Here is a 27,452-nt window from a genome sequence, read left to right as displayed (position 1 = left end):
TCAGTTCACATGTAGGAAACTTCCTGCATGTACTGCATAAATAGTTAACAGCTGTCTTATATAAGTTCTGATTTGATGTTTTGCTCAGACCTCAACTGCCTTTCCACATGCAATATGTGGGCAAGAGTGAGCTTTCGATATTTAAAAAGTGGTTTTGGAGAAAGTGGCGTGACGTCATGCCGTGGCGGGGCTGTAAGTAATGTGAAGCGAGCTGCAGACACGCTGACTCACTGCTCGCCGTGGGTCTCAGCGGAAAGAGACCTTGAGCTGCTCGTGACTCTCGCCTGGAGTATAAATAGTGCCTCAGTGAAGCAGAACAGCACGTAATCTGAGTCCAGCCGCCACACTATGACTGCACATTAAAATCACTGGCTCATAACCATTTGTCCACCAACGACCCCCAGCAGGAGAGACTTCCTCTATGTCCAGTGGACAGCGGTCACTGTGGCCGTTAAAGCTTTCACACACAGACGTTTGAATGAATCCACCACAGTTTCAGTTCGGCTCAGTTTTGGGTGCATTTGTGGGCTCTGACCTTTTGGCTTATGGGATATATTTGTAAAGGGGCTCACCATAAAATAAATGTTGACGTTAGTGTTTCCCACAAAGTGGATCACATTTCCCATAAACTCTTTTGCATCCTGTTGCACTTTTTTCTTTTTGGGTTCGCAGAAAGATAAACATGTCAGAAATTTATTTTTCCATCAGCCTTTTACTTTTTATCACATGACACGAGGAAACCCTGAACAACTTCCTGTTTTCCTTAAACTGATGCAGCAAACCGTGGCCCGGGGTTATTTAGATTCATTTATTTATACACAGCTGTTATCTGTTTGGTTTTTGTAAAAGCCCTGAATGATTGTGATCGCACGCCACTTTCAGCAGCACAGATTAGATGCCTTTGTAAGTGTTTCTGCTTCCTGTTTTGAGGTTTCAGTGCAGATTGAGAGCAGTTATTGTGCATAAGGCCTTTATCTCCAGAGTCATATCAGTAACGCGATACTTTCTGAAACCTGCTGAATGAATCCTCTATGATTGTAGTCGATGGAGCAGGTGAAATTAATGATGGATTCAGCTGAACTCACCCACTCCTTTATTTCGATGTACTGTGCAGCTGGACAGATGAATCAGAAAGACATAATTGTGTGCGTTGTTACAGAGATGCCCTCCCTCACTGGTGTCAGACCTCTTCTCAGACCTCAGAGACGGGTCGCAGCTGCTCAACCTGCTGGAGGTGATGAGTGGCCAAACTCTGGTGAGTTACCACAATGTGCTTCTGAGTAGATTTCAAGGATCAGAACAACACAAAAACGTGCTGAAATGAATATGACGATGACAATAAAGCTGATTTTGTCTTCTTCCTCCACAGAAAAGACAGAGGGGCCGTGGGGTTTTCCAGCAGAGGGCGAACATTGAGACAGCACTCAACTTTCTCAAGAAAAAATCAGTAAGTTTCCATAAAAAAACGACAAAGACGCATCTGAATCTACCGTTCTGAACATTTGTTGTGTTTGGTCGATGCAGATCAAACTGGTGAACATAAACATCTCAGATATCATAGACGGACGGCCCTCTATCATCCTCGGGCTCGTATGGACCATCATCCTCCACTGTCACGTAAGCACCAGTGGTGAAGTAATGCCACCACATATGATCCTGCTTCTGCTAATATGTGAAAGGAAGCAGGAGGAGAAACTGAAGCAACAGCATCTTGTGATCCATCAGTAATAATTTAGAGAATACTGTGACTGTAACTTTGTAAATATTGGTCAGATTTCACACGTGTGAACCATTTTAAAGACACTGCTCATTTGCTATCCAACACATCGTCTCTGGTTTAGATTGAGGAGCTGGCCAGCACTCTCTCCTTCAACTCGTGTCATTCCTCCCTCGACTCTCTGGCCAGCCTGGACTCCTGGTCTGGCAGCCCAGTCCCACCCAGTCCGGTCCCCGCAGGCCGGACTTCGCCTCTCCACAGGCGCTTCCGAGTGTCCGCCAAGAAGGCCCTGCTCATGTGGGTCAGGGACCAGTGCCAAAGGTGGGTTGGCTGCCGTACACTGTATGTGAATGCTTGAAAAAAAGGGGCCTGAAAGGTTTCTGGACAGCGTGTTGGTCCGAGGATGTTTCATCGCAGGAGGAATGAACACTAGTTTACACCTTTCTTTATTGGGTTTGCATGTTTTCCCTGAGTTTGCATGACTTTCCTCTTTATCACCCTTTGCCATCCCACAGCTCAAAGACATGCAAAACAGATGTAGAATGCCTTGGAGTGAAAGCAATAGCTGAACAATGATTGAAGTTTTGCTGTTGCTATGAGACAGACCGGCTCAGACTTTTTGTTTTTTCTTCTCCACCTGTCTTCCTCTCTCCAGGGTTGGTTGCTCTGTCAGTATGAGGGACTTTAAGTCCAGCTGGAGAAGTGGAGAGGCCTTCTTGGCCATCCTGTGCTCCCTCAGACCACAGCTGGTGGATCTCTCACTGGTGCGGTCCAGAAGCAACCAGGAGAACCTGGAGGAGGCGTTTCTGCTGGCCGAGAGGGAGCTCCACATCCCCCGCCTGCTGGATCCTCAGGGTGGGGCTCATTGAGTAGTATTATTGAGTAGTTCTAAGTAGTATTTCACAGTATGAGCATGACTAAGTACTAATTCCAATCAGAAAAATACTTTCCGTTGATTCTTCACTTATTGTCCACAGACATGACTGTAACCTTGATCTTTGTACACAGGAGAAGGTGCAGTCTGTGGCTTCAGTGGAGCAGTTAGGATAAGCAGAAGCACTTAGAAAAAGTAGTGTATTATTTCTCATTAAAGCCTTTCTGTGTATTCACCTGCGCCTCAGATGTTGATGTGAAAGAGCCTGATGAGAAGTCCATTATGACCTATGTGGCCCAGTTTCTACAGTACTCCAATGACATGCCAGCGCCTGATGACCACCTGCAGGTAGGGAACCAAACCTTTGCTGCAGAACCAGCGGCACTGCTTCCAGTCAGATCTGCATCTTCCTCTCTCGAAAGCTTAAATTGCAGAGTCGTAGCCCTGCTGTTTCTGCCCCTGCTGCCTCCCTTTGTTTCGAGCCTGAACCCACAATCCGCTGCATGAAACTGAAGGGTGTTAATGACTTTCCCTCTTCTCTTGTGGCGGCATTGGTGCAGCTGTTTCCTCTGGTCCAGCCCTCTTCTCTCTCGCCTGTCAACCTGCCTTCTCACTTCACTCCAGCAGCTGCCGTCTCACCCTTACGTCAGGTAGCCGTACACCAAGCAAAGAAGTCCTGCTGCTGTTTCTCACAGAGCTCGAAAATCGTGTTTCATGTCAGTTAGAACAGAAATCTTGTTGCGTTTGTGTTTTGTGAAAGGTCTCTCCAAGTGAGCGAGCCGTAGAGGTGACTTGCTGGCTGCAGGAAGCCTACCAGGAACTGTCACAAGCACGGACGGCAACGGAGAAGTCGAGCTTTGCAGAAAAATATCAGGTAAAATGAAGCACAGGAGCTGAGTGTGTTGTTTTGTGTCGTTGTGCTGCAGTTAGAAGTTGTTTCCCTGTTCATCAGGTGCTTCAGAACCTCACTGACTCCTTCACTGAGCAAAGGAGACCAGTGATGACCCTCCTTGCTGCCATAAGACGCCGCCCTGGGCTGAGCCAGGAGCAGGGTGCTCTCAGGACAGCGTGGGACCGTCTGGAAGAGGAGGTCAGGGTCACACTCTCAGCCCTCAGCGGGGTTTCAGTCACTTGGTGTTTTTTTTATATGTTTTTGGTGTTTGTGCATTTGTGAGGGCATTATTCATCACGATGCAACATGTAATAAGTGAGGACGAATGAGACGAACATTTGCTCTTGCTCATTCACTCCCTCTGTCTCTCTCCAGGTGAATTAGACAATGTTACGGTGAGGTTTTGTGCTCATACCGGGATGTGCATGTTGCGTGTCGTTCCTCAGCTGCAGAAATGTAAAGCAGACCTGGACTCCAGCCTTCCTCCTCCTCTGGACTCGGTTGTTGTGTGGCTGCAGCGTGCGGAGGCGGCACTGACAGACGACGGAGGAAGAGGGAGAGATCACGCAGATGCTGCCAAAGAAGCAAGAACTCAACAGGACACACTGAAGGTTCTTCTTATGATGAAACTGCAGAACAAATTTCAGCTTTTCTGTCCTCAAAAATCTGAAATACAAAAATAATGATAATGTTTTCTGTGTTTTTTAGACTTTAATTAAAGAGATGAGCCATTACGTCAATATACTAGACACCTACCACAACATGGATAATTCAGGGAACGTAGTTGTGCCTCTTGAAAAGTTTGATGAGATAAAAAGACGGTATGTGACATCACTCAACGTCTGTATCTAACAAATTTAATTAAATTCCCATAATGCTGTAACACCGTCTTTATTTAAAAACAGTTTAACTAATATCCGAGTCACCGCCAAGTATCAAGGGATCAAGCTGGAATTCCAGGAATCCCGCCACACTGTACTGGATCTCCTGAGCCGCATCAGTGCTAAGGTTCAGACCTGGAGAGCTCCCTACAGATCCCAGGAGGGAGTATTTGAGCTTCTGCAGGACTGGCATGTACGCATCTGAAAGCCTTGTTACACCCGTTTCATGCCAGCGGCATGATATCAAACTAACTTAGAAAGTATTCAGGAGAAACAAATTTTGCTTCCTGAAAAATCAGAAAAGTGATGACTTCTGTTGGTTTGCTGTGTAGGAAACAGTGGAGCGCCAGGGCCTGGTTTTGATTCTGACAGACGCCCTCCAAAACCTGAAGGAGAAGGCGAACGCTTACACCAGCAAGGCAGCGCTAGGTAAACCAGCTGAATGTGTGTCTGACAAGAGGCCTGTAGGCACAAAATCCCAGCTCAGTCTTTGACCTCCGCACACTCCCCAGGTGAAGGCTCCCAGCGTGTTACTCGTCAGGTGAAGGAAGCAGACAGTGAGGCTGAACTGGTCACACAGGCCGTGGCGGCTGTTAGAGGGACGATGGAGAGAGTCGCGTCTGCGTGGGAGACTTACAACAACTGCCTCACTTCTCTGCAGACATGGCTGGCACAGAGGACAGAATCACACGTCCAGTGTCCTGCTGCAGGGACGCAGGTGACCTCAGCTGACTCAAAACGATGCCTTCATGACTCTCACTGTGAAGCCTAGTGTTTGAAAGCTGCAGTTTAATGTGCTAATTAATGCATGTCTCCATGCGGTAAATCACAAATGAAGGCTGCAAAGAGAAGCTTCAGATTCACCTTCTTTTTCATCTCCTGGTTTGCTCGCTGTAGGATATGAGCGAGTGGACGTCATGTCAGGCTAAGTTGAACGAAGCGGGGAACTTGCTCATCGAAGTGACAGAATCATCTACCAGCCTCGCTCTGGCCGGGCAGCTCAGCAAGGTCAACATGCAGTGGGCCGAATGCATGAAGAGGACAATGTTCGTAAGTGTGCATGTTCTCACGGCTCTTCCCACAGTGAAGGTCCAGATACGATTAAATGAATGCAGAGGATTTTAGTCTACAAGTCTACAAATTTACAGCAAAACCTACTTACAATGTGATTTATTCAATACTGAATGTGACACAGAAGGTAACTTCAGTGGGACATAAAGATCAGTAAAGGTTGTCAGTCATGAAGCTGGTGTTTCTTAGGAAGTGGCATCGGAGCCCAGCGTTGGTCCTCTGTGTCTTCAAATGGTGCATTCACTGACCCAGGAGGCCAGTCGGCTACTGAGGCAGCCACTGGAGGTGGCCTCAGTCCCACTGAAGGCTAGCAGACATAAACTACAGGTGGGCAACGTTACAAATGCACGGATGGGTAAATCCAAAAACATAGACCTGATTTTTAAATCTTTCTATTCTCTCTCTCTCACTTCATCAGCTCCTGAGTAAAAAGATGGCCGACGTGGACGTTTCATCTCTCAGATCATCCCCAGACTTTCAAACAAGCCACATAGAGAAACTCCAGCAAACTCTCCCACAGGTACTCAGCTGCATTTCAACAGGCATCATCCCTTCTTCCACATTTAACTGAACCCACTCTGACGCTGGACTTTATTAATATGTTATTATATTGATATGTTATCCTGTGCACGCAGAGCTGCCCTCCTGTGTTGTAGTATGACAAACAGTCCTAATTGCTTGCCTCTGTAAACAGATGCTTGCTGAAGCAGAGAGGACCTGTGAGGAGCTGCAGAGGGCTGCGTCCAGGCTGGAGGGCCATCTGGCTGAGCTGGACCACTGGAGCACAGAGGCCCTGGACTGTCACCAGCACCTAAAGGAGAGGAAGAACAAAGGACGCCCTGCACTGCAATCTACAGCCAAAGTCAGCAAACCAAAGCTTTGTTCACCCTCTCGTTAGTTACAGTTACAGTTCACAAATTTCACCTAAGTTTTAGAGTGGTACAGGTCTCTCACCAATCATTGATCTAAAGTACAGTGTTTGTTTTGATAGTGAAACACATCAATATTAGCAAGGTAATTGAACTCATGTTGAAAATTAGAGCTTGCATGTTGTAGAGAAGATGAAACAGGCCCCACAGTTTTAACAATACTATTTATGATACACGTTTTTCCACGGTTGATCTCGTGAGCTCCTTGTTGTTTGTGTTTCCCAGTGAATTCTTGTAAATGATGTGGTTACTGTAATGTCTTCAAATGTAATATGCAAAACGTGTGGTGTGTGCACAAACCCTCTATGGGCCAGAGGAAATGTTGAAGAAGTGGCATCTCTTCCACATCCCATAACATTCTGAAATAGTACTAAAACCTGGCGAGGTCAGGCCAGTGAGCCACTTACGAGCGCCTTTTTGCTGTGAATTCAGTGACAAATATGAAGCATAAATGTGTCCTGTAAGGTTGTAAAACTGTGCCAGTGTTTGGTTTGTGTCCTTCAAATTAAACACTGCAGCACAGATAATAAAACATTGGCTATATGATCTTTTTTAGGTCCTGGTTTCCAGAGGCTTGCAGCTGGAGAACCAGGTTGTAACTGAGGGACAGGATCTGCAGGACCTCGTGCTACGAGTGCAGAAAACCTCTCCTCTGCAGCACCTCAGCACTTCTAGCTTGCAGGACAGGATCTCAGAGGCAGTTCATCACTGCCAGGTGAGTTAAATCAGTCTAAATAACCCCTTTCAGTTCTTCTCTCACATTTTTATGACCTTTTCTATATGTTTCATATTTTTAGGAGATTCTTGGAGTGTTTGGCTCGCTTGGGTTTCTGCAGCATGTTGAAGCGGTCCATCAGACACACGGGCAAACAGAGGCAGGGTTATATGTTGTGGCCAAAACCAAAAATGTCGACCAGGTTGAGAGCATTAAGCATCAGACCTGGGACCCAAATCAGGTTTCACAAAGGACAAGAGAGCTCCAGGATGGACCTAAAAACCAGCACCTGAACACACAGGATGAACCAGCCATTGTTCCACCCCACATCCCAGTCTGCATGCTGACTCTGCAGGAACCAGGACCTCACACTCGCTCTCTTCATGCTCAAAGTGCAGAAGAAGCTCAGTCTGAGCTCATGATCGAGCTGGGGTCAGTTTCTGAATCCCAAACTCAAGTTTCAAGGCCCAGTCAAAATGATCAACTTCTGCCTGCTTTGACCCAAACTCCGGTTGGACCAGAGCATCCAAAAAGTCCAGTTCTGTCTAAACATGCAGCAGGTCCCGTCTCAGAGGAGAGGGAAAGCTCCTCTCCCTCACAAACTCATGTGTCCAGAAGAAGAGGGCAGCCAAAGACTCTGCAGAGTAATAAAACATCTCCGCAGCCACCAGTGATGGTCCGCAGTGAGGTGCATTCAAAAGCTCAGTCAATGGCGAGGAGCAGACTGGAGAAGGCCAGGTTTCGCCTGCAAGGACGCATCCAGCAAGCCATCAAGTTATTTGGTGGGAGAGATATTTCAGAGCCACAAGCCAAAAGGAAACAGGTACAGTTTTAATTATACAGTTTATTCATACTGTGAAGTTTGTATTTGTAACTTTAAAAGTCTTTTAAAGTAGTAAATTTTAAAGTATTTTTCAACTTGCTGCTAAGTGTGAGACATTCAAAGTGACTGTAAATCCAGCTTCCTGCCCACTTGTTGCTGATCAGTCGCTTAAAGCGGAGCAAATGCTTTTCACGCTGAAACATTCAGACCTTGGAAGCTCAAAATGTAATTTCAGAGTTCAGACACATTCTTTAAAGGTCTGTGGTGTTTCTCGTTGCACTGCCACCAGTTTTGTCTGTGCATGTTTGTCCAGCTTTATGTCTTTCTGTGCAGAGGGCTTTAAAGATTCTGCAGCCTGCCGTCCTCGAGGAGTTCCTGGCTGCAGTGGAGGGTTTGGGGGCCTTTTGCACCGGGCCCCAACTGCAGGACTTGACGCTCCTCTCTGACACAGTCAGAAAGCAGTGGGAGGTATGACAGGGACTGTGCACAGAAGACTAGACGAGGAAGGGTTCTGTCGTAAAGAAAGGTTTCATTGTCTTTTAAAGCCAGTCTCAAGATTTAAACCATGCACTATTTTCAGACCTGAACCTGAACCTAAAGTTTACTGGGTTTCTACAAAAATTATAATACTCAGAGTTAGAGGAGAAGTTTGACACCAGTCTCGTGCCTGTCTGTCAAAAGTTAGCATAGCTTAGCTTAAAGACTGGAAACGGGGAACTGGCTGGCCTGGTTCTGTCCAAAGCACCTCTAAATCTAAAAACTAATTAACACGTTATGTCTAGATTATTTAATCTGTACAAAAAAGTAAGTATGAAAATGGCGATTTCCAGTCTTCATATTAAATGGACAAGTATGAGAGTGGTGTTGATCTTCTCATCTACCTCTCAGCAACAAAGCATATAAACGTATTTTCCCAAAAGGTCAATGTGGTGTCATTTAACTGTTTTACTTACAACCTCTTCCTTGTTGAGTTGTCCCACCTGTAACACTCATTCATAACTACAGAGCCCATTTAACTCAGTATTTTACTGGTTCCCTTCAGCTCACACAGCTATAATATACCATGATAACTTGGCACCTGCTCACATTTTCCTCACAAACTTTCATTAAACATTTAGGTTTGTGCTTATTTGTGTCAAACTCAGGATGTACGCAGAGAAATGGCCGCCTTTGTTCCCGTCTTATGGTCTAAGATCAGAGAGGGAGAGCAGTGTTTTTCTGTTGCGCGGTGTGAAACGCAAACTAACGCTCTGCACGAAGCCACTGACCACACTGACCTTGACTCTGTGCTGCAACAACAGGTATTTGCGTAATAACTCTGTAACATTTGCATTAACATTCGACTTGTCTTGTGTGTCAAACTGTTTGGGAAACGATCAGAAAAAAACTGGATTTCAGTTTCTCAGAGGTTCATGTTTGTCGCAGGCCGCCATGGACGGAGCTGCGTCTGTTGAGGAACGTGTTGAATCGCTCCAGGAACTGTGTGAAACTCTAACACCACATGAATCCTCCTGCCTGGCAACAGACCAGCTGAGGGAGTCGGATGAAGCACAGGAAGCACAGCCCAGTGACACAGACTGGTAAGATAATATAAACAGAGGCATCAGGAGGTTTGAAACATTAAGCATTTAAAAAGGAAGCTGTAGGATCAGCCTCTTTAAACTTTGGACTTTCACACACGCCTCATTTGGATTTGTGTTATGACGGAATCTCAAGTGTATTGTTTGCAATGAACAGGGCCTTGAATTGAGTGTTGACAGCTGTTTGGTGCTTGAAAACCTAAATTTCAGCTCAGATTTCAGATGTAATGTTTCAGAAAGGAAGCTAAAGCCACTAACTGGTACATTAAACATTAGGAAGAGCATCAGATTTTAGCTAGAGAGATGTTTATTTTGATTGGCTAAAGTTGGACAGAAGTGGAAGAAAGTTCTGTGGCTGTAGAATTTAGTGTGCAGCATCTATACACAGAGAACTGAAGTCAAGTTTTAACTGAAGCAGACAGCTTATTTATTAACAATCGTCACTCTGTAATCCTTCAAGTCTATTAATCTTAACGAGGCGCCTGTAGGACTGAGTGGTTCTAACTGACCGGCCCGACGTCCCACTGATGAGCACCTCTTAACTCAGCAGGGGGCAGCAGCTCCAGGGAAACGCCCCGCTGGGAGCGACTGGCATGTTGGCCGACAAACAGCCGAGCGACAGTCTCCCGCAGAAACAAAGCGCGGACGGACCACAACAACCTGCGGGCGGCGATGCGTCGGTGCAGCCTGGCGGCGACACCCTCCAGCTACGAGCTCAGGACGTCCCGGGGCAGAGCGGCGACGACCCGACGCAGCGTAGAGGCCGCGGGGCGGGCAAACACCTGAAGCCTTCACTTCGAGCCAAAGAGCAGCTGCTGAAAGCTCATCTGCTGCACGTCGCAGAGGGCAGTCAGCAAACACAAACTCACATTCAGGTATGAGGAGATCGTTGATTCTCTCAGCTCGGTTGTGAGAGAAACAGCTATTTGCATCACATTTGAAGAACTTTACTTTGTCCATGTATGAATCAGGTGGTGTGAAGTAAAAGTTAGCAGCTTCCTTGTACTCAGGATGGAGGATGGTGATGATGGTCCACTTCCCTATGGATGTAAACACACACTCGCTGCCATTTAGAAGTTTAGATTCCATACTTCAGCTTTATTTGCTACTCCATTTATGTAAACATCGCATTAAAAGTGCATTGTGTTTTATAGTTTGTGACTCGGCATGCATCGAAGAAAGAAGGGGAGTGTTTGCAGTCATAACTTGGATGCAGTCTTTTTATTTGCATGTTTCTGCACACCTTTCCTTCTGCAGGATGCTGATGCAGAGTTTAAGTTATGGCTAAGCTACTTTGCACCTTTGTCTTTGATTTCTTCATGTTTTCTTTACTTAAACGTTTTGCTCATGCAGCTTTGAATGTGAGACAGGTTTTGCTGTGTGTTGCCATTCCAGTGAAGTGGTGTGATGTGATTTGTGATATAAGGCAAATTTTTGTTCAATACTTTGCATTCAAAGTGCACTTTCCTTAAGTCTTCCTGTTCTGAGGAGAACTCGGCCGTTTCATTGGCTGGGGCTGACCTGTACATGACACAGCACCAGCTGCAGGGCTCTAATCCTCAGTAATTGGATAGGCTCGCCGCTCCATCTTTTCCTCTTTTCTTCACCGGGCTGTTACTATGCCACTCTCTCATCTCTCAGGCGGTTGTCAGGGGCAACACTGTGGAGACCAAGCAGGAGGCAGAGTGGACCGTCATCGCAGAGACAGCCGCCCCGCCCCAGGAAGAGCTCTCCTCGGACCAGGAAGTACTGCAAAGGTGTGGGTTAATGTCTCTTTTTTTTACATTTCTGTGTGTGTTTGAAGATATGACTGCATGTTGAATAAAGTTACAACTTAGACCTGACAGATTAGCACAGTAGAAGTGAAATTTCTTTGGCTTTAAGGAGACCTGACAGTGACCGTTGTCTAATTCTAGATTTTCAGTATATGCTGTATTGAAACAACGTGTGAATCTTTCACTGTAGGTACAGAAAGTCCTGCTTGGTATTTCAGTCTCAACTCCAGAAGAACAAGAAACATTTGGAGGAGTTCACCCCAGACCCAATCTCCATCTCCACCCTACAGAACCAAGAGCAGCAACTACAGGCAAGCTGAAGCATCACTTCACTGCTTCACGTTCATAATCAGGAATCATTAGTTAGAATTTCATCTTCAGATCTTGCTCTTAAGGCAGACTAAGTTGTGGATCTCTTGTGCTTCTCTGCTTCTTGGTGCATTCCTTCATCCTAAAAACCACTCGTCAGAGGTCAAACGTCACAAAATCAAATTGTTGCTGCGATTCTTTGTACTCGTCTCTCCTCGGCAGACTTTAAAACAGGAGACAGAGGCACTATGGTTTGAGTTTGAGCTCCAGTATGCCCAGCTGTCCCAATGCTCCCATCTGATGACCAGGGAAGAGAAGGGTGAAGTGGAGAGGGACCGGCAGCAGCTAAATCAGCAGTGGAGAGGCCAACAAATGTGTCTACAGCGCAGGTACGGTGCAGCTCAGGGGTTAATCAAGGCATATGCGAGCAACACTACAGTACATCAGTGTCTGACATAATAATTAGAAGACTTTGCTGGTGGTGGTATTAAATGATCTTTATCAGCAGATGGAGTTAACTAATATCCATGTTTTAGTGCTACACATCATAACAAAATGAGTTTTTAAATTTGCTTTGTGTCAGGATGGCATCTCTAGAGACCACTGCAGACCTGATGGAGTCCGCAGATGACCAGCTGACACTAATCACAGAAAAACTGGACCGGATCCTCAGACAGTCTGTGGACATCTCCTCCTTCACTTTGGCTGATCCTAGACTGATATCTGATTTAAAGGTACTTCTATGCTTTTTTTCAGACAATTTATCCCTTGTATCTGACAGTGACAGTGATTATTATTAATCCTCCGTGCATTACCCAGGAGATGGACGACAGAGTGCTGTCTGAAATGAGAAAGATATCAGACCGAGGCACTGAAGAGGAAAGACAAGGGCTGGACGCCACAACCCCTTCATGCCTCTGCCAGGCTCTGCACGGCAGTGTCCATCATCTCGAGCAGCTCAGACAGCAGCTGGAGAGGATTCAGTCAGCTGCAGAGGCTCTGGATCACTTCCTGACCGCAGTGAGGGAAGTCAAGGCTGAGATCCCAACACTGCTGGCAAACCAGGACCCCAGCAGACAGCAGACCGAGGCAGACTGGGAGCAGGGGGGACAGCCTTGGCAGGCAGCAGTGAGGCAGAAGTTGCAGACTGCTGCGGAACAATCTGATGGTGTTGACAGCACTTTAAAGGCGGCGGGGATGACTCTGACCATGGATGGTGCAACAGCGACGTGCCGGGATGTGGTGACATCATTATCCCAGCAAGCTGTGGACGCGGGGAAAGAGCTGATGAGAGCCAGGAAGAGAAAAGACGAGCTGTTTCCACTGGGAAAGGAGCAAACCCGGGAGAATGAAGAGCTGAACCCTAAAGAGATGTGTCAGTCAAAGGCTGGGGAGCAGGAGCACCCCACTCCAAAGGGGATGGAAGAGGAGGCACGGATGGAGGCCAAAAGGAGCAGGCTGGAAGGAGAAAATGATACACTGAGGGAGGAGGAGCACAAGGCCCAAACATGGAAGTCTGAAGGGGACGTCCTAGAAGCCAAAGGCCAGAGAAGAAGAAGAAGCAGCCAGGTTAAGAAAGAGGGTGAAGAGAAGGAGAGTGTTGTCCAGAGGAGAGTCGCCTTGTTAGGCACCATGAAGGAGATACAGGGAGCAGCTGAGCAGCTGGAGTTACAGGAGCCCACCCTGCCTGCTCTGCAGCAGAGGTACAGCACTGATCTAGGGTCTTAGTGTCCGTTATCCCCTCCTGGGATTCCTGATTGGTCATTGTTTACTACATCAGGTCAATGAAGACTGCATTGTGTAACTATATTATCACCGAGTGGAACATGATCCACACACTGTTTGCATTTAAACAGCACAGTTTAGAGTTCAGTCCATCATATTAAACCCATGAATCTCACTCAGTTTCCTTCCAAAACATATTTCTATACATTATGTCTCATACACACAGCAAATGCATGCCTGCATCTGCTTTTTGCAGCACTTCATTGCAGCTTTTCTAAGGTTTTCTCAGTGTGATATAGCAATAATAAGTTTAATGTCAATAATCTCCGTTCATGCGTCCCCTCATCCTGTGATGACTGTGTCATCTGCTGCAGGACTCGTGCTTTGACTGAGCTGGAAAGTCGTCTTGCCGGCCTCCTCGCTGAGCTGCAGAACATGCAAGATGCATCCTCAGCATCAGGAATCCCTGATATGAGTCAAACCAGAGAGGTGCAGGAAGTCTGGGAGGAGGCGGCAAAAGCTGTAGCCGAGCGGTAAAGAGAGCAGTTTCACTCCTTCTTGATTTGAGGCTGTGAGTCCTGCTCCTTTGCTGAGTGTGTGTGCGTTGTGTTGTGAATCACTTCCAGGCTGGAGCGGTGTGGCGTCCTCACAGAGCTGCTGAAGAGGTTTCAGAGCATTCGTGGTGAGCTGAGTGGGACACTGCAGAGGGCAGAAAGCACCATCAGTGAACAAGCCTCCTACATGGGCAAAGACAACCTGCACAGACTGAACACCAAGGTATAACACGCTGTTTAATGAAGATGATGGACTACAACACAGAGCAAATCTGAATCCTCTGGGGGTCCCCTGTAGATCATTGGCTGTGTGTGTGTGTGTGTGTGTGTGTGTGTGTGTGTGTGTGTGTGTGTGTGTGTGTGTGTGTGTGTGTGTGTGTGTGTGTGTGTGTGTGTGTGTGTGTGTGTGTGTCTGTGTGTGTTCTCCAGGTCCAGGAAACAAAAACAGAGCTGAACGGCCTCGGGGACGCCATAGAGGAGGTCCGCAGTGTCTGCAGGCAGCTTCACACTCACCTACGTCAGATCCCAGGATGCACCGTCATCCCGTTTGAGGGTGAAGCGGATGCTCTCATGGACCGCTGGCTGGACGTGAGTTTTAAAAGTTTTGACTCCCAGTTATCTACCGAACTTTATGCATATTAATTAATACAAAGATCTGGTCGGTTGTTTTTTTGTTTGTTTTGAGGATGAGCCAATACAGAATTTTAATTTTTATCGTTGTGTCACAGAAAATGTTAGTATTGCATTGCATTTTTTAATGGATTTTAAGACTTTCTCAGTAAGTGTGCAAGTATTATTTGTTATTTCTTTGCGTTATCACTGCAAATGTCTAATTTCTAAGGTCTCATGTTGAGTTGGGTTGTGTGTTGAAAGATGGGAGCTACAGTAGCTACAGTCATCGCAACTCCAAATCTTGCAGATATCAGAAAGAACAGATTCCCACATTGAAAACATACACCGTGGCCTGACTCTGTGGGATGGAGCCCTCCAGCTGGGAGCAGAGGTGGAGAGCTGGACTGCTGATAAACTGGCAGTATTTGCTCAGTCTCCGTCCTTTCAGACAGAGGAAGACATCAGGACCCTGCAGGTAAAACCGTCGTCCTGTTTCATCCTGTAATGCACAGGTTCACACCTGTCTGGGCCATGTTATGGGACTTTGAATGTTCTCTAGACCTCTACTTTAAACAGTCATATCCTCCAACTGTCTCCAGAATGAAATTGTGGCCCAGGAGGAGAATATGGAACGTTTCCACCGGAGAGCCGCTGAGATTCAGACGCTGCTTCAAAGCACAGAGCCTCCTCTGGAGCTGCAGGTACAGCATGTGATGTAGTTTTCTGTTTAGGAAGTTTCAGACTGAACTAAAGCTGCTAGAATGGACAGATACAGACATAATGTTGAGTTTAGCTGTTCAGTTATATAACCCTGTGTACAGCTATCAGGAGACATTTTACTTTTGCAGGTTTTGGCACCTTGCTGCAGTACATTTTGGCTGACTTTTGAGGCGTTTAAGTAGAACTTTGTTATTTGCAGTTCACAGTGTAGAGGCCCAGAACAGCCCCAGTATCCTGTCAGTGGTGGGTCCGATGGGCTGACAACAGGCCTGTTGATTGATGTGTTTCATTTAGGTTGTGGAGACCCAGATGAGGAAGAAGATAGAGCAGCTGAGGGAGCTCGTGTCTGAAGCTGAGGATGTTTACAGGCAGATGGTGGCTGCCAAGGGACAAATTACTGCCAGGATGGCTGAATGCTTTAACTCCCTCCAGAAGATTCAGGACTCCCTTCTCACCCTCAGTGGCTCAGATGTTACATCAGTCCTTGCAAAACTTAAGGTGAGTACTTAAATGAGATTGCTTTCATAGAGGCATACAAAATGAATCTGGATCAACCTGAATGATGAAGAGACGCTGTAACATGGAAGGGCTTCTTACTCTGCCTCATTTAGACTCTGTACATTAGGTTGATTTGCTTGTATTTTGGTGTCAGGTTGAGAAACAGGTGGGAAATCTTTACACAGGAAGTGAAGCCGGACTCACTGCTGTTGGTGTGATTTCCCTTTTTCCTGATATCTTGTTTGTGAAGTCTCAAGTTCCAAATGCAAAATATTCACAAACATGAAGGAAACGCAAAGGACAGCATACATTATTCTAGTTAAAACACACAGAAGTTTGTGGTCCAATCAGCAGCAGAGTCAGACATGGACTGTACCACATCACAGGGGGGGCTGTCTCTGTACAACCTTCAAACTGTAACACAACAACACACAACAACAGTAGCTACAGTCTCATTAGAAGACAGCATCATCCTAAATAACCTGAACATTTTGAGCACCTTAAATAGAAAAAACAACCCAAACACCAGCTTAAAGTGAAAAATAAAAACACCCCTCGCTGTCTGATCACTTGGTTCCTTCTTGAACCTTTAATTTGGTTTTTGAACAATATGGCGACTTTTTTTTTTTTTTTACCTGAACAACCAGGAGAGGAGAGATGAGACGTGACAGCAGAAGTGAGTGTGACAGAGCAAAGACATTGTGTTTTTATTTGTCCAACAAACATGAAATCATTCATCTAAGTTATTTGTGCCATTTGGTCCCCACAGTGAAAAGCTAGCTAAACAAATTAGCTAAACACACAGATGGTGTTGCTCCTCCAGGCCCTCAGTTAGCGCTGCTCAGTGGTTGCTACAGTTTTGGCAAACCCACCACCTACGGCAGCAGTACACATGTAGACAGGGCAAAATTTAAGTTTTGCCATAGTTGTTGCCATAGTTGCCATATTGCAGTAAAGTAAGTAAGTAAATATATGTAATGTTCTACAATGCAAACAATCTCTAGTAAAAAAGAAGAGCTTTAATGCTCAAATCATGAAAGTCAAGCAACTGGAATTGGTCCTCAAGCCTTAATGTGGTCTTTAGTGTCAGCCATGTTTGAGTCTAGTTTCTTGTTGATGGAGGGCTCTTACTGGAGAAGATTTCTATAATGACAACAGCTGTGGAGTAGTTTAATGCTGCTCTTCCTCTCTAAAATGTTGATCACAAAATGACTTATTCTCCTCTGCAGGATCTACTTTTTCAGCTCCAGACACAGGATGAGCAGGCGGAGAGTCTGCTGGAGGATCTGCGCGTTATGGCCTCCATAGCGGGTTCGTCCGGCCTGCAGAGTCTGTCTGCGGACGGGATTCAGCTGCAGGATAAAGTCAGAAACTCCCATCAGCTCTTCTCTGAGGTGGAGGAACAGACTGAGAGGAATATCCAGGCTCTCGACAGGTAACACACATCACGCTTAGACGCATGCAAACACACATCATATGCAAAATGCACAGTAAGAGCATAAGAGAGCTTCTTTGCTGATCACTTTCACAGCGCGTTTGTGTTGTTTATTGCTAAACTAAATGTTGTGGCTGAACATATGTGTATAATCATTTTAAATATCTGCGGTTTCAGTGGTTAGTCTGATTCTAAATTATCTTCTGCTTTTTAAGGGTGGATTAAGAGTTATAGGAAATCAAGACAACAAAATGTGCAGTCTGTGAAGGCAGACCACGACATCTAAACAAAATCTGCGTTTGGTGTGCCGAGTGCTTAGATTCACAGCACTATAAATCTATAGCACAACCTGATTTAAAGGAAAACATTGGTGATATTCTATGTTTTTGTTTTTGGCAACAAATCCCATGAAGAGACGACAGTGGAGCTCTGTGCCACAAAGGAATATATGAGACTAGACTTTCCAGGAAAGACTTGTTAGTAGCATGAATTCATTGTTGGTTTTGGTCTTTTCATGGGATTTGTTGACAACAAGGAACATGCAGAATATCACCAGACTTGTTCTTCAAACAGTACAAACAGACAGTTGGCCAGTTAAACTAGTTTTCAGCAGTCTGTCTGGTATTCTGCACCAGAACCATTTCCTCACCTTGAAGTCACTTGAATCCACAGTGTATTCTCCGTTCTGTATGTATGTGTGTTGTAGGCTGCAACGAGAGAGCGAGCATTTGGAACGATGGCTGCGAGCCGCTGAGGAAAAAGCAGCAAAGGAGGAGGATCTCCATCTCCTGCGAGAGGAAGCACTTCAACAAAGGTGAGCTGCTTTCAGATTTCAGCTCTGTGTGGAAATCAGTAAATCTTACAAAGGTCAAGACTCTGCATTTATTTATGAGCTGCTACCAGGCAGCGTGCTCTGTATGTTTAGTTTAAAGTGGGCTACAGCTGATAAATAAAAGGATGAGGGAGATCCAAATGTACTCAGGTAGACCCAGATGATCATAGAAAGCTGTAATTAAAATCTGTATGATTCAGGGAGAGTAAAGAAGTCTGCAGTAGGTAGTTCAATCAAGCAAACCAAAGGTTTAATGGTTTAACCCTCATTAAACACACTGTTTAGAGAGATGAGGTGTGTAGCATAGTGCTAAAGCTTTTAATAAGGTTCAGCATCATATCACACACTGCAGCTCAGCTATAAGTGTGTGCTCCAAGTTCTCAGATGCAGACTCCCTCTCTCTTAAACTCAATGTTTAAAATGAAACTGTGGATGAATTTCCTGTTTTATTTTCTCATGCTCTGCACGCTCTGCACGCTGACGAAGCTGCAGATTGTGACAGCCTTTTGCCTTCTCTACTCATTTAACACGCTGGTTCATCCTTGGTAACCTGACGAAGCCAGAGCTCAGTTTCAGTCCCCTTCACAAACATTTTAAGTGTGAATAAGGTCTAACTGCCGTGTTTTTCCCCTGCAGGCTGAGGACACAGACCCTCGAGCAGCTCGTATCTTCCTTACAAAGCAGCACAGTTCAGCAGTCTGCTCTGGTGGAAGAGAGCTGCAAACTGCTGCAACGATACAACAACCTTCAAACCAACATACTGCGCAGCTCTAAGGAGAGGAGGAGCCCTCTGAGCAGGGACATCGAGGTGTTTCAGACCCAGTCAAAGTCCACTCAGTCCTGGGTCGCAGACCTGGGACCAGCTGCTGACTCTCCACTTGGTGAAGGCCTCGATATCCAGAGACCTCAGAGTGCTCGAGTAAGAAAACATGCTCACTTTCTCTTCATATCTGGGAAATTACATTCTGTTAATCTGTTCATATTATTTACCCGACAGCTTAAATCACTGGACACTTTAGAAATTAAATTCTTGCATTCAAAACAGGTGCTGAGCTTTTGAGATATGATGTTACCGAACAGTAAATACAAGTACAGATGAACAGGTTTGGACTGTTGGTTGAGCTAAACAAACCTCGTGAAGGTGTCACTTTGGGTAACTGTGAGGACATTTCTCACTATTTTTTAGAAGAAGCAAACAATCCATTAACGGAGAAAGTGATTAATCCATAATAAAAAATCATTAGTTCAAAACGAGCTCCACCTCAACAAGCTGCAGCAGTGAACTCCTGCTTCACATTAATGCGTAATAATCCAATGATGTAACAGTACAACAGTCAGTGGGTACATTTCTCTGCATTGAGTACTCTTACTTTAATTTTCCTGATTATTCTTACATACTTTAATAACCTTTTACTGGTAGCAGAGTGTTTTCACAGTGTGGTATTAGCGCTTAAGTAAAGGATCTGCAGTCTTTGTCCAGCGCTGTTCAAATGTCAGTTGTCACAGTGGTGTGTATTGTCACATGAGGGTGTGGTCACACAGATCTGTTGTTTCTTTCCGTCTCCATTTGTATCTACTTGTTCTACAACAAGGAGCGTCCATTCACTGCTGCTGAGAGCGTTTTGGAATGGCAGATTTGTGTGCACAGATTAAAAAAACGACCGCACACTCATCACGCCGTGCAGTGACAGACCGCTGCGATCGCGACGTAAAGAGTTAAAACTGATCTGTGAAAATGTTTGTTCAGGCAACGGCAGAGGGCGAGGCCGGCCTTGAAGAGCTCAGGGTTACTGGAAACGGTCTGAGCCACAGACTGCGCGATGGAGACGACCTGAAACGGGACATTCAGGAAGCAGAGGAGCAGCGGAGGGATCGTCTCCAGTCAGCTCAGCCTCATCACAGGTGAGAGGAGCCAGCGTGAGACTTTCCCTCACTGATGAGCAATACAGCATAAACTGTTTTGGCTTAATTAAAGGTTGAAGGACAGTTTTTTAGGTTTGGAAATGCAGATTCTTCTGGAGTTAAGCCGTGACTTTCACTAGGCCTATCGCTTGCTTGCCCCCCACACTTTTCAGCCCCTCCCAACAAACAAAATCCCACCATGTTTCCTTTCCGCATCTCGAGAGTTCACTTCTCGGCCCTTACTCTCAGTGGCTGCTGCTCGACACTTCAGCAGCACTTACAGAGGAGTTAAAGTGAAGCTATACCTGTACATCCTGGCTCCTTGTCTGTCCGTCTGCTCACATTTTGGGGAGATGGAAGCTCATCATAAATTGCTCCTAGCATGAATCTAATCCTGCCTGCTTCCAGTTTCCTCCAGTCTGCACATTCCCAACTCTTGTCTCTGAAATTCCTCTCCAACCGGTTTCCTCCTGCCCACTGCTGTTGCTCTGCTCTTATACTCAGTCCAAACCCCCCAAGCCCCCACTGTAGCTGCCCTACAGTATACCAATGTCTAACTGCTGCCTGAGCTTGTGAAACTGCCTCCCTTGGCTTCCACCTTCTCCCTGCTGAGACTGCCGGCTCTGAACTTCACGCTGCTACATCCTTAAACCCCACCAGCATCATCTCCAGCCTTGCTTTTACACATTTACATTCCAAATCCCTTTTCCATATAAGACCACAATGCTGAGGCGGCGTGGGGCTCCCAGCCAACGTCGAATGTAAGAGCCAATCATTCTCTTGGCTGCTCTATCTTTGAGGTAGGTGCATCGTACACTGTCAGGGACCACAGCAAACATGGCAGCTGACCAGACTGACCAGATCCTTATCACACCACCCACCTAGACATTTAACTTGCTCCTCTCACACTGTTGAATTGCCTCCTCATCCATATAAAAGCAAACCCTTTGCAACTGATATAGTCCTTGATTTCTCTGGGGCTTTCTCTGTCATACATGTTGTCTTGGTGCTTCAGTGTTCTGCAAGCTGATCAGGAGCCCACCTCCTCCTACCTGGCCCACAGACAGCTCCCCACTGCATTCCCCTGGCCCGGCACTGCTGAGCGCAGGCAAATCAGCCTTCAAGCTAGTCGACTGCAGGATGAGGCTGAATCCCTGCAGTTAACTGTAACCTGCCCGGCTGAACAGAGGAGGGAGCTGGCTGAGCGAAGCAGCGGCACCATCTGCAAAGACTCCTCCTCGGATGAGCTGGAGAGCCGCTGGTCATCGCTGATGGCAGAGCTGAAGGTAAAACTCCATGTTCTGCTGGTTTAACACAGCTGAAATAATTACCATAAAACAAAGAATAAACAGGTGAAAAAGTTTGTCCAGTGATGGATAACAGGTGAAATAATTAGCTAAAAGTAAGATATGAACTTGGTTAACATAGTTTTAATGATGATGGTGTGCGTACCGAAGAACAGGCCTCACTAAACTGAGGAGGGGGTTTAAGGCTGCACCTGTGCTAAATCTATATTTCTGACAGGTTGGGTTGATGAAGGGATACTTTAGCTCATCTTAAAGGCTGAGAACGCCTGGTTCGATATAATTACAATGAATGTGAAATGAAAAGCCGTCTGACAGTGACTCGGTGTTCCTGAATGTCCACAGGGTGTGTGTTCCCGCCTCGAGGAAGGTGTGTGTAATGAGGAACATTATGGCAACTTACTGCAGGTCTGCCACCATAAATTGACATCCCTGCAGGAAAGGATGTCAACCTGTCAAGCCCAGAAAGAAAGCTCACCTGGACTGATCACAGATCTACCAGCTCTGGAGGTCAGCTCCATTAAGTAAACTGACCTGCTGAATCATGTACAAGATCTCTTACAGTTTTTGTTTCATATTCATTCTGCGTTAATGTAAAAAGACGTTTCTGTGAAGGAGATTGTCCTAACATTCAGCCACCTGTATTGTCTTTCTGCATGTTGTTTATCTGTCATTCTCTCCACTTTTCAGGCTTTGCTACAAGAAGCAACAAACATAGAAAAAGACGTTTTGCAGATTGTAACACTCAAGGACTCCATCACAGCCAGTTGCACGGCGGAGGCCCAGGCCAGCCTCTCCCAGCAAATCAGCATCCACCAAAACCACCAGGGGGCACTGGAGAGCAGCATCAGACAAAATCCGGCACCGCTCACAGAAAACGGCAACCAGAGAGCTCAACAAGTGGAGGAAGAGGTCTCCTTTGTTCAGACAGCACTGAACGACGTGGCTGAAACTTTGGGGAGTCTGTGTGAGAACTGTGAAGTGCTGCCTGATATCAGCCAGCTCAAACAGGGATGGAACACAGTACAGGTATTGTTCAAGATCCTAGAAAACTGTGCTTTATCCCTTAGTAAGTTAATGGATTCGCCCGTCTGTCCACACGCCTATGATAAACACACACATGGGAGACAGTATCATCAAAGAAGCATTTATCTCTCTCTTAGGATTGTGGTGCCAGGCTGACAGATTTGGGGTCAAGAGTTAACGAGCTGCAGAAGACCGCTGAGTCGAGCATCACTCAAGGAGCGCTACCTGCATGTGTCCTTTTGACTGTTGATGCAGTTGCTAAAGACCTCGACAGGTACTTCGCCTCGTTCTCATTTCAAAACAGAAAAGTCACATTCAAACTGATTAATCATCCAAATGTCTCTCGCTCTCTTTCTCTCGCTGTAGCCTCTGGTCCATTGTCCGACAAAAGAAGCAGAAATGTGCTGAAAACACTGCGAACAGGGTGAGACAGGTCATCAGCCAGCTGCACAAGTGGAGCCAAGCAGTACGAGCTGAACCGTCATCACCCAGCCAGGTAAAACACACCACACGTGTGCCCACACGTGTCCGTTAATCCACTGATTCAAACTCAAAATATCAACAAGCATCCACTCTTATGTAACAAGCTTAAAGCCAAAAGGTAAGTGTGCTCGATGTGAACCGGCCCTCAATGACATTTTCTGTTGCCTCATGCTTGTGGAATGTAAGTTCAGGACAGTGAGTAGCTGCCACGAGTGCAACAAACCTCAATCCAACACCGTTTCACCTGCACTTTGTGTAAATACCAAGACCATTACCTTTTGCTATCTGTCAAAAAACTGATTTCTGGACCCAGCAGGACTTATTTCCTGAAGCGGTTCTTAAAATGCCACAGTCCCATCCCTTAAATGACACTCAGAGGGGAAGGGGTGAACATTGAAGCCCTCACAGGGAGCATGTGGCTGAATTTCATAAAGATTTGCTCTTTGGATTTACAAAAGATCATAAACATGTTGTGACTAATTTTTCCATCAGTCTTACATCTTAGTTAACTCAACAGTGCTGATCCTGTTTTTCCAGTCTGCTTACTGATGGTCTTCTGTTTGTTCAAGTGCAGTAATTATACTGACATCTATGAAATAATTATTAATGGTAAAATCCAAAATGATGCACCTTTTCAGCTCGTATATCCAACCATTGTGTCAGCTTGGTAGGTTAGAGGATTCATAACTGACTGCTATGTGTTGTGTAGCTCAACTGCTACTGGATCGACTGCTGTAACGTTATGTACAGACATCACAGAGGCCAGAGGATGAACCCTTTTTCATCTAGCACCACCAGCCGATCAGAATATTCACTTGTCCTGTGAGATATCTCTACATTTGCTGGTTGGTTTGGTGCAAAATTTTGTGCCAAGCTCTTTTTTTAACTTCATGTATTTGCGCTCTCGTAGGCGGCTCTGGACGAGGGTTTGTGGCTTCAACGAGCTCTTCGTCAACAACTCTCAGAACGAGACTTTCTGCTAAACTGTCTGGGAACAGAAGCGACTGAGAACCTGGAGGAAAGTGCTTCAGATGCACTTGAAACCGCTAAATGCCTGGTGAGTTGTACTTGTATCGTACCGTTCGGTGTAATAATGATGATGATGATAAAATGATTTTGTGGTTGATATCTTTATTAAATTTAATAGGTTTCACAGGTCAGTCACGATCACTGTGACAGAGATGTTGAAGAAAATGCATCATATTTAGCTTCACCTGATAAAACTACGGCCGTGTGTCCCCCTGCGTCTCCGTCCCTTTTTGCAACAGACAACGAGGAAAACTCTGAAAGTGATCAAAAAGGCCAAATTAAAATTAGAGGCACTCTGGAAACGGTCAAAGACGATGCCTTTGACCCTCATCAGTTCCCATGTGCAGAGACCCCTGATGTTTTCAGCTCAAAAACTCAAGAAGAATCTGAGCAGTTAACACCAGTTCCTCCAAAAATAAGCCGAGATAAAGTGTTCACAATAGTGCTGGACGTGGAGCCGCCTGGGTTTCAGCCACAGCACCTGCAGCAAGGGGAAAAGGTTGGAGGCAGCAGTCAAGATCTCCTCACATGTTCACAGGTAGCAGAGCTCTGTGATGCAAAGCTCACAGAAGTTTCAAGTTTAGGCTTTCCAGAGATGAAATCTGGACTTTGTACAACATTAATCCATCCTGAGTCAGATGAGACGGACCTGAAAATCCATGGTTTAAAGAGTCTTGCATTAAATGAGTCTCGAGTGGCAGACTCACTGCCAGAAAACCCTCTGGCGTTAGTAAGTGCTGAATTAGAGGAGGTAAAACCTGCAAGTGCCAAATTATCATGCAAAGAAAAGTCAGAGGCCTGTGAATTAATGTACAATGGCGTGTTGAGTTCCTCTAAATCCTGCGCCAGTGTTGTTGAGTGGCAGCTCACTGGTGCACATGCAGCAGAAACGGCATGTCCGGCTGTCAGACAAGAGTTGACCGATCGCTGTGACGGTGGAGAGCAAACAGTGAGCTCAGTCTTGTTCTCTGCGGAGGGAGATGCCTCGACTGAACCACAAATACCTGCCAGTGACAATAAACAGCCGACTGTTGCCGACACGGCACGGAGCGCAGACACGGGGCATTCTGGGATGGCAGAGGGAGAAAACACAGAAGAAGCAAGTGACCCTGAATGCACCGAACTTTCAAAAGTGCCAGGAAGACGAGACAAAGCTACGCTGCCAGTGCAAGAAAGTGAATCGCTGGAGGACGCACAGGTAGATGTTACTTCGTGGCTTCTGACCCCTCTAAAGAAAACAGTGTCTACAGCTAGTGAACATATTTCTGCTTGTTCTATTTGAGCATTTTTTTTACAAGGCCTGCAGAGGTCAGATTATCCAGTGAAACACCCAAAAATTAGAGGAAAATCAGAAAATGTATCCTCTTAATCATCATGTGACCCCACCAGTTTACCTTGTTACCCCACCAGGTACGAAACTGTGATGTGTTTTAAGTATTTTGGGCACATTTTAGCAAACACTAGCAGTGGAGAGCTAAGGTGCAGAGACAGTGGGAGGACATGCAGCAAAGGTCCGAGCTGGACTCAGAAAAGGTCCATCTCGGCCACCAGGATGTCTCATAAAAGATCCTGATGTGCAGTATGACGTAATCAAATGCTGAAAAATGGTTGCTTTCCATCTTTTGCAATCGTTACGGCCTAATTAATCTAAAATTTTTACTTGAATTTGAACAGTGGGGAAAATCTTTGTCACTCCTGTCCAAGCTAAATCCACCATATTTGGTTTCTTAAGTTCCACTCATTAACTGGCCTTTTTTGACATTTGCAAACCATTCCTCTTCTCTTCTCTTACCTTCCAACCTCGAAAGGTTGAATGTTCAGTGAAACTTGTGTATTTGTGACATTTTGCAAGTGTTATTTTATCCTAAATCGCCTTTCAGTATATTTATTCCCCCCACCAGTTGGCATTTGAAAGTCCTAACATTTTCCAAAGACCAGGCACACAGTTTTAGCAATCATGTTTTCAAGGAACATTCTTCATCCAGGAGGAAAAAAGTCTTCCTCTAATGACAGAGGGGTGAAATCCATCTTGCATATTGCCTTGTTAACTGCACAGAATGGATTTTAAACTGCATATCACAGCACAAAGTGATGTTAAACAGTGAAAACAAGCCGAAGTAATATCCCCCCAATGTTTGACCCTCAGGTGCAGGAAGGAAAAAAAACATATTAACACCATTTCAGAAAAGATCCCTCGCCAGCTGAGAGAGCAGAGAGCTCCTCCCAAGACACAAAGGATGAAATGAATGCAGAAAATGCAAAAATAAAGACGATGAGGCAGGAAAATGAGTCTACAGACAGCAAGGCTTTCATTTCACCAACATCCAGAAAAATCAAGTAAATACCTACAGCCACTGCCAGGAGGAAGAAACTAAAGCTTGAGAGAGTTTCCTGAAGGAGAGAAAGAAGTGCTGTTAGTACTTTGCTGCTGTTAATACTGTTTGACTTCTGCCTGGTAACTGTCAATGTCTACAGGGACGGTGCAGTGCAGTACCTCGCCAGCACCCTTTACTTTGGCACTTAAATCATCAGGAAGCGTCTCAAAACCAAACTCTACGTGCCACCGAACAGAAAAATGTCGAGCTCTTCAGTTTCTAGATATGTCTGATCGTACAAGCCACAATCCTCAAAGGAAGTGAGGAACTTCTCCAGAGATAACCTGTCATTATTGTGAGTAATGACAGCGTACCTTCCCTCTGTAACGACACACCCCTAAAATGTTCCCCCAAACACCAAAATATTCCTGTTTAAGAAGCCGCTGACTGGCTTTCTGGCTTTTTTGAGTATTTTTGAGAATTTGATCATGATTCAGAGGTCAGCTGCAAAAAATTAAGAATTAAAAAATAAAAGATTAATAAAGATATTTGAGTGCACTTGTTCTGTGATTCAAATGTGCGATGTCATACACTAATGCAGCAATGAGTGTTTGCACCACTTCTGAGAAAGAAGTACTTGTAAGTCAAACTTGACCTAAACGGTAAAAGTCATTCTTCCTTGTGCTGTTTTTTCCGACAGCCAATCAGATTCCTCAAATCCTCCACACGCTCCACCTGCACCCTGCGACAAGACACACCTTTGCTCATGTCTCAAATATGTCAAAAGCCTCCTCCCCCCATTCGCAGTCCAGTAGCTTAGCAGTTCATGTCATGTTTTGGTGATTCCCTGTCTAACCACATCATAACAGATCAATTATTTCTTTAAAGAGTAAAGGAGGCTGCCCTTCGTAGACGAATAGGCTTGAGTCCTTCCTTCCCTCGGGGCAGGCTGCTCCCTACTCGGGCACATTCTTCTGCTAACTGCACTGACTCGCCAGGCTGCCATGAACTTAGTAATGTTCACCAGCGTGGAGCAGGGAAAGAACAGGAAGCTCTGTTATTATCTGTGGACAAACAAGGAGAAGAAGGAGGTTAAAATGTGACACCACCCCTGTCTTCTGTGTCTGTAGCATCAGATCCAGGAAAGCATGGAGCCTGAGAGGACAGCGCCGGCTTTGGCAGCTGATCTGCAGGCCGGGGAGACGACGGGTGGATCGCCACAGTCCTGTGGACACGAGTGCACCATGCAGGATATTTTGTCTGAGATCCAGAGCTTGGTGGAAAGAAGTAACATAATAAATGTAAGTATCAGCTGGTTTTAATACACCTCTTTCAAAAACGTGGCTCTACTGCTGGTTTGCCATCACAAAAAGTCGCTGTGGGTTAAAAGACTGATTTTTAAAGTCTGAACTTCAGTGTGTGTGCACAAAAAGTTACATTCTGAACTGCTT

The 27,452-nt window shown here is 45.6% G+C and overlaps 1 protein-coding gene across 1 annotated transcript in view; it reads left to right on the top strand.

Moving 5' to 3' along the window:
* The window catches only part of syne2a (spectrin repeat containing, nuclear envelope 2a), a 74,480-nt gene that overhangs the window by 3,255 nt on the left and 43,773 nt on the right, over positions 1-27,452 (top strand). The window contains 48 exon segments of the mRNA XM_070988094.1: positions 1,160-1,255; positions 1,370-1,447; positions 1,525-1,617; positions 1,842-2,038; positions 2,373-2,572; positions 2,839-2,939; positions 3,152-3,241; positions 3,352-3,465; positions 3,544-3,681; positions 3,930-4,094; positions 4,192-4,304; positions 4,389-4,557; positions 4,697-4,793; positions 4,877-5,082; positions 5,262-5,414; positions 5,625-5,762; positions 5,854-5,955; positions 6,130-6,297; positions 6,921-7,079; positions 7,162-7,902; positions 8,236-8,370; positions 9,048-9,203; positions 9,328-9,482; positions 10,033-10,357; positions 11,124-11,239; positions 11,448-11,568; positions 11,789-11,955; positions 12,150-12,300; positions 12,386-13,269; positions 13,666-13,824; positions 13,918-14,068; positions 14,275-14,433; positions 14,765-14,932; positions 15,057-15,158; positions 15,472-15,675; positions 16,905-17,110; positions 17,817-17,924; positions 18,579-18,861; positions 19,657-19,844; positions 20,860-21,130; positions 21,494-21,658; positions 21,839-22,177; positions 22,312-22,448; positions 22,541-22,670; positions 23,568-23,714; positions 23,814-24,890; positions 26,015-26,023; positions 27,132-27,302. Of these exon segments, the coding sequence (XP_070844195.1) occupies positions 1,160-1,255; positions 1,370-1,447; positions 1,525-1,617; positions 1,842-2,038; positions 2,373-2,572; positions 2,839-2,939; positions 3,152-3,241; positions 3,352-3,465; positions 3,544-3,681; positions 3,930-4,094; positions 4,192-4,304; positions 4,389-4,557; positions 4,697-4,793; positions 4,877-5,082; positions 5,262-5,414; positions 5,625-5,762; positions 5,854-5,955; positions 6,130-6,297; positions 6,921-7,079; positions 7,162-7,902; positions 8,236-8,370; positions 9,048-9,203; positions 9,328-9,482; positions 10,033-10,357; positions 11,124-11,239; positions 11,448-11,568; positions 11,789-11,955; positions 12,150-12,300; positions 12,386-13,269; positions 13,666-13,824; positions 13,918-14,068; positions 14,275-14,433; positions 14,765-14,932; positions 15,057-15,158; positions 15,472-15,675; positions 16,905-17,110; positions 17,817-17,924; positions 18,579-18,861; positions 19,657-19,844; positions 20,860-21,130; positions 21,494-21,658; positions 21,839-22,177; positions 22,312-22,448; positions 22,541-22,670; positions 23,568-23,714; positions 23,814-24,890; positions 26,015-26,023; positions 27,132-27,302 (9,702 nt within the window).

Source organism: Chaetodon trifascialis, chromosome 19 (assembly GCF_039877785.1).
Source record: "Chaetodon trifascialis isolate fChaTrf1 chromosome 19, fChaTrf1.hap1, whole genome shotgun sequence".
Taxonomy (NCBI): domain Eukaryota; kingdom Metazoa; phylum Chordata; class Actinopteri; order Chaetodontiformes; family Chaetodontidae; genus Chaetodon; species Chaetodon trifascialis.
This window is presented reverse-complemented; position numbering and strand designations above follow the sequence as displayed.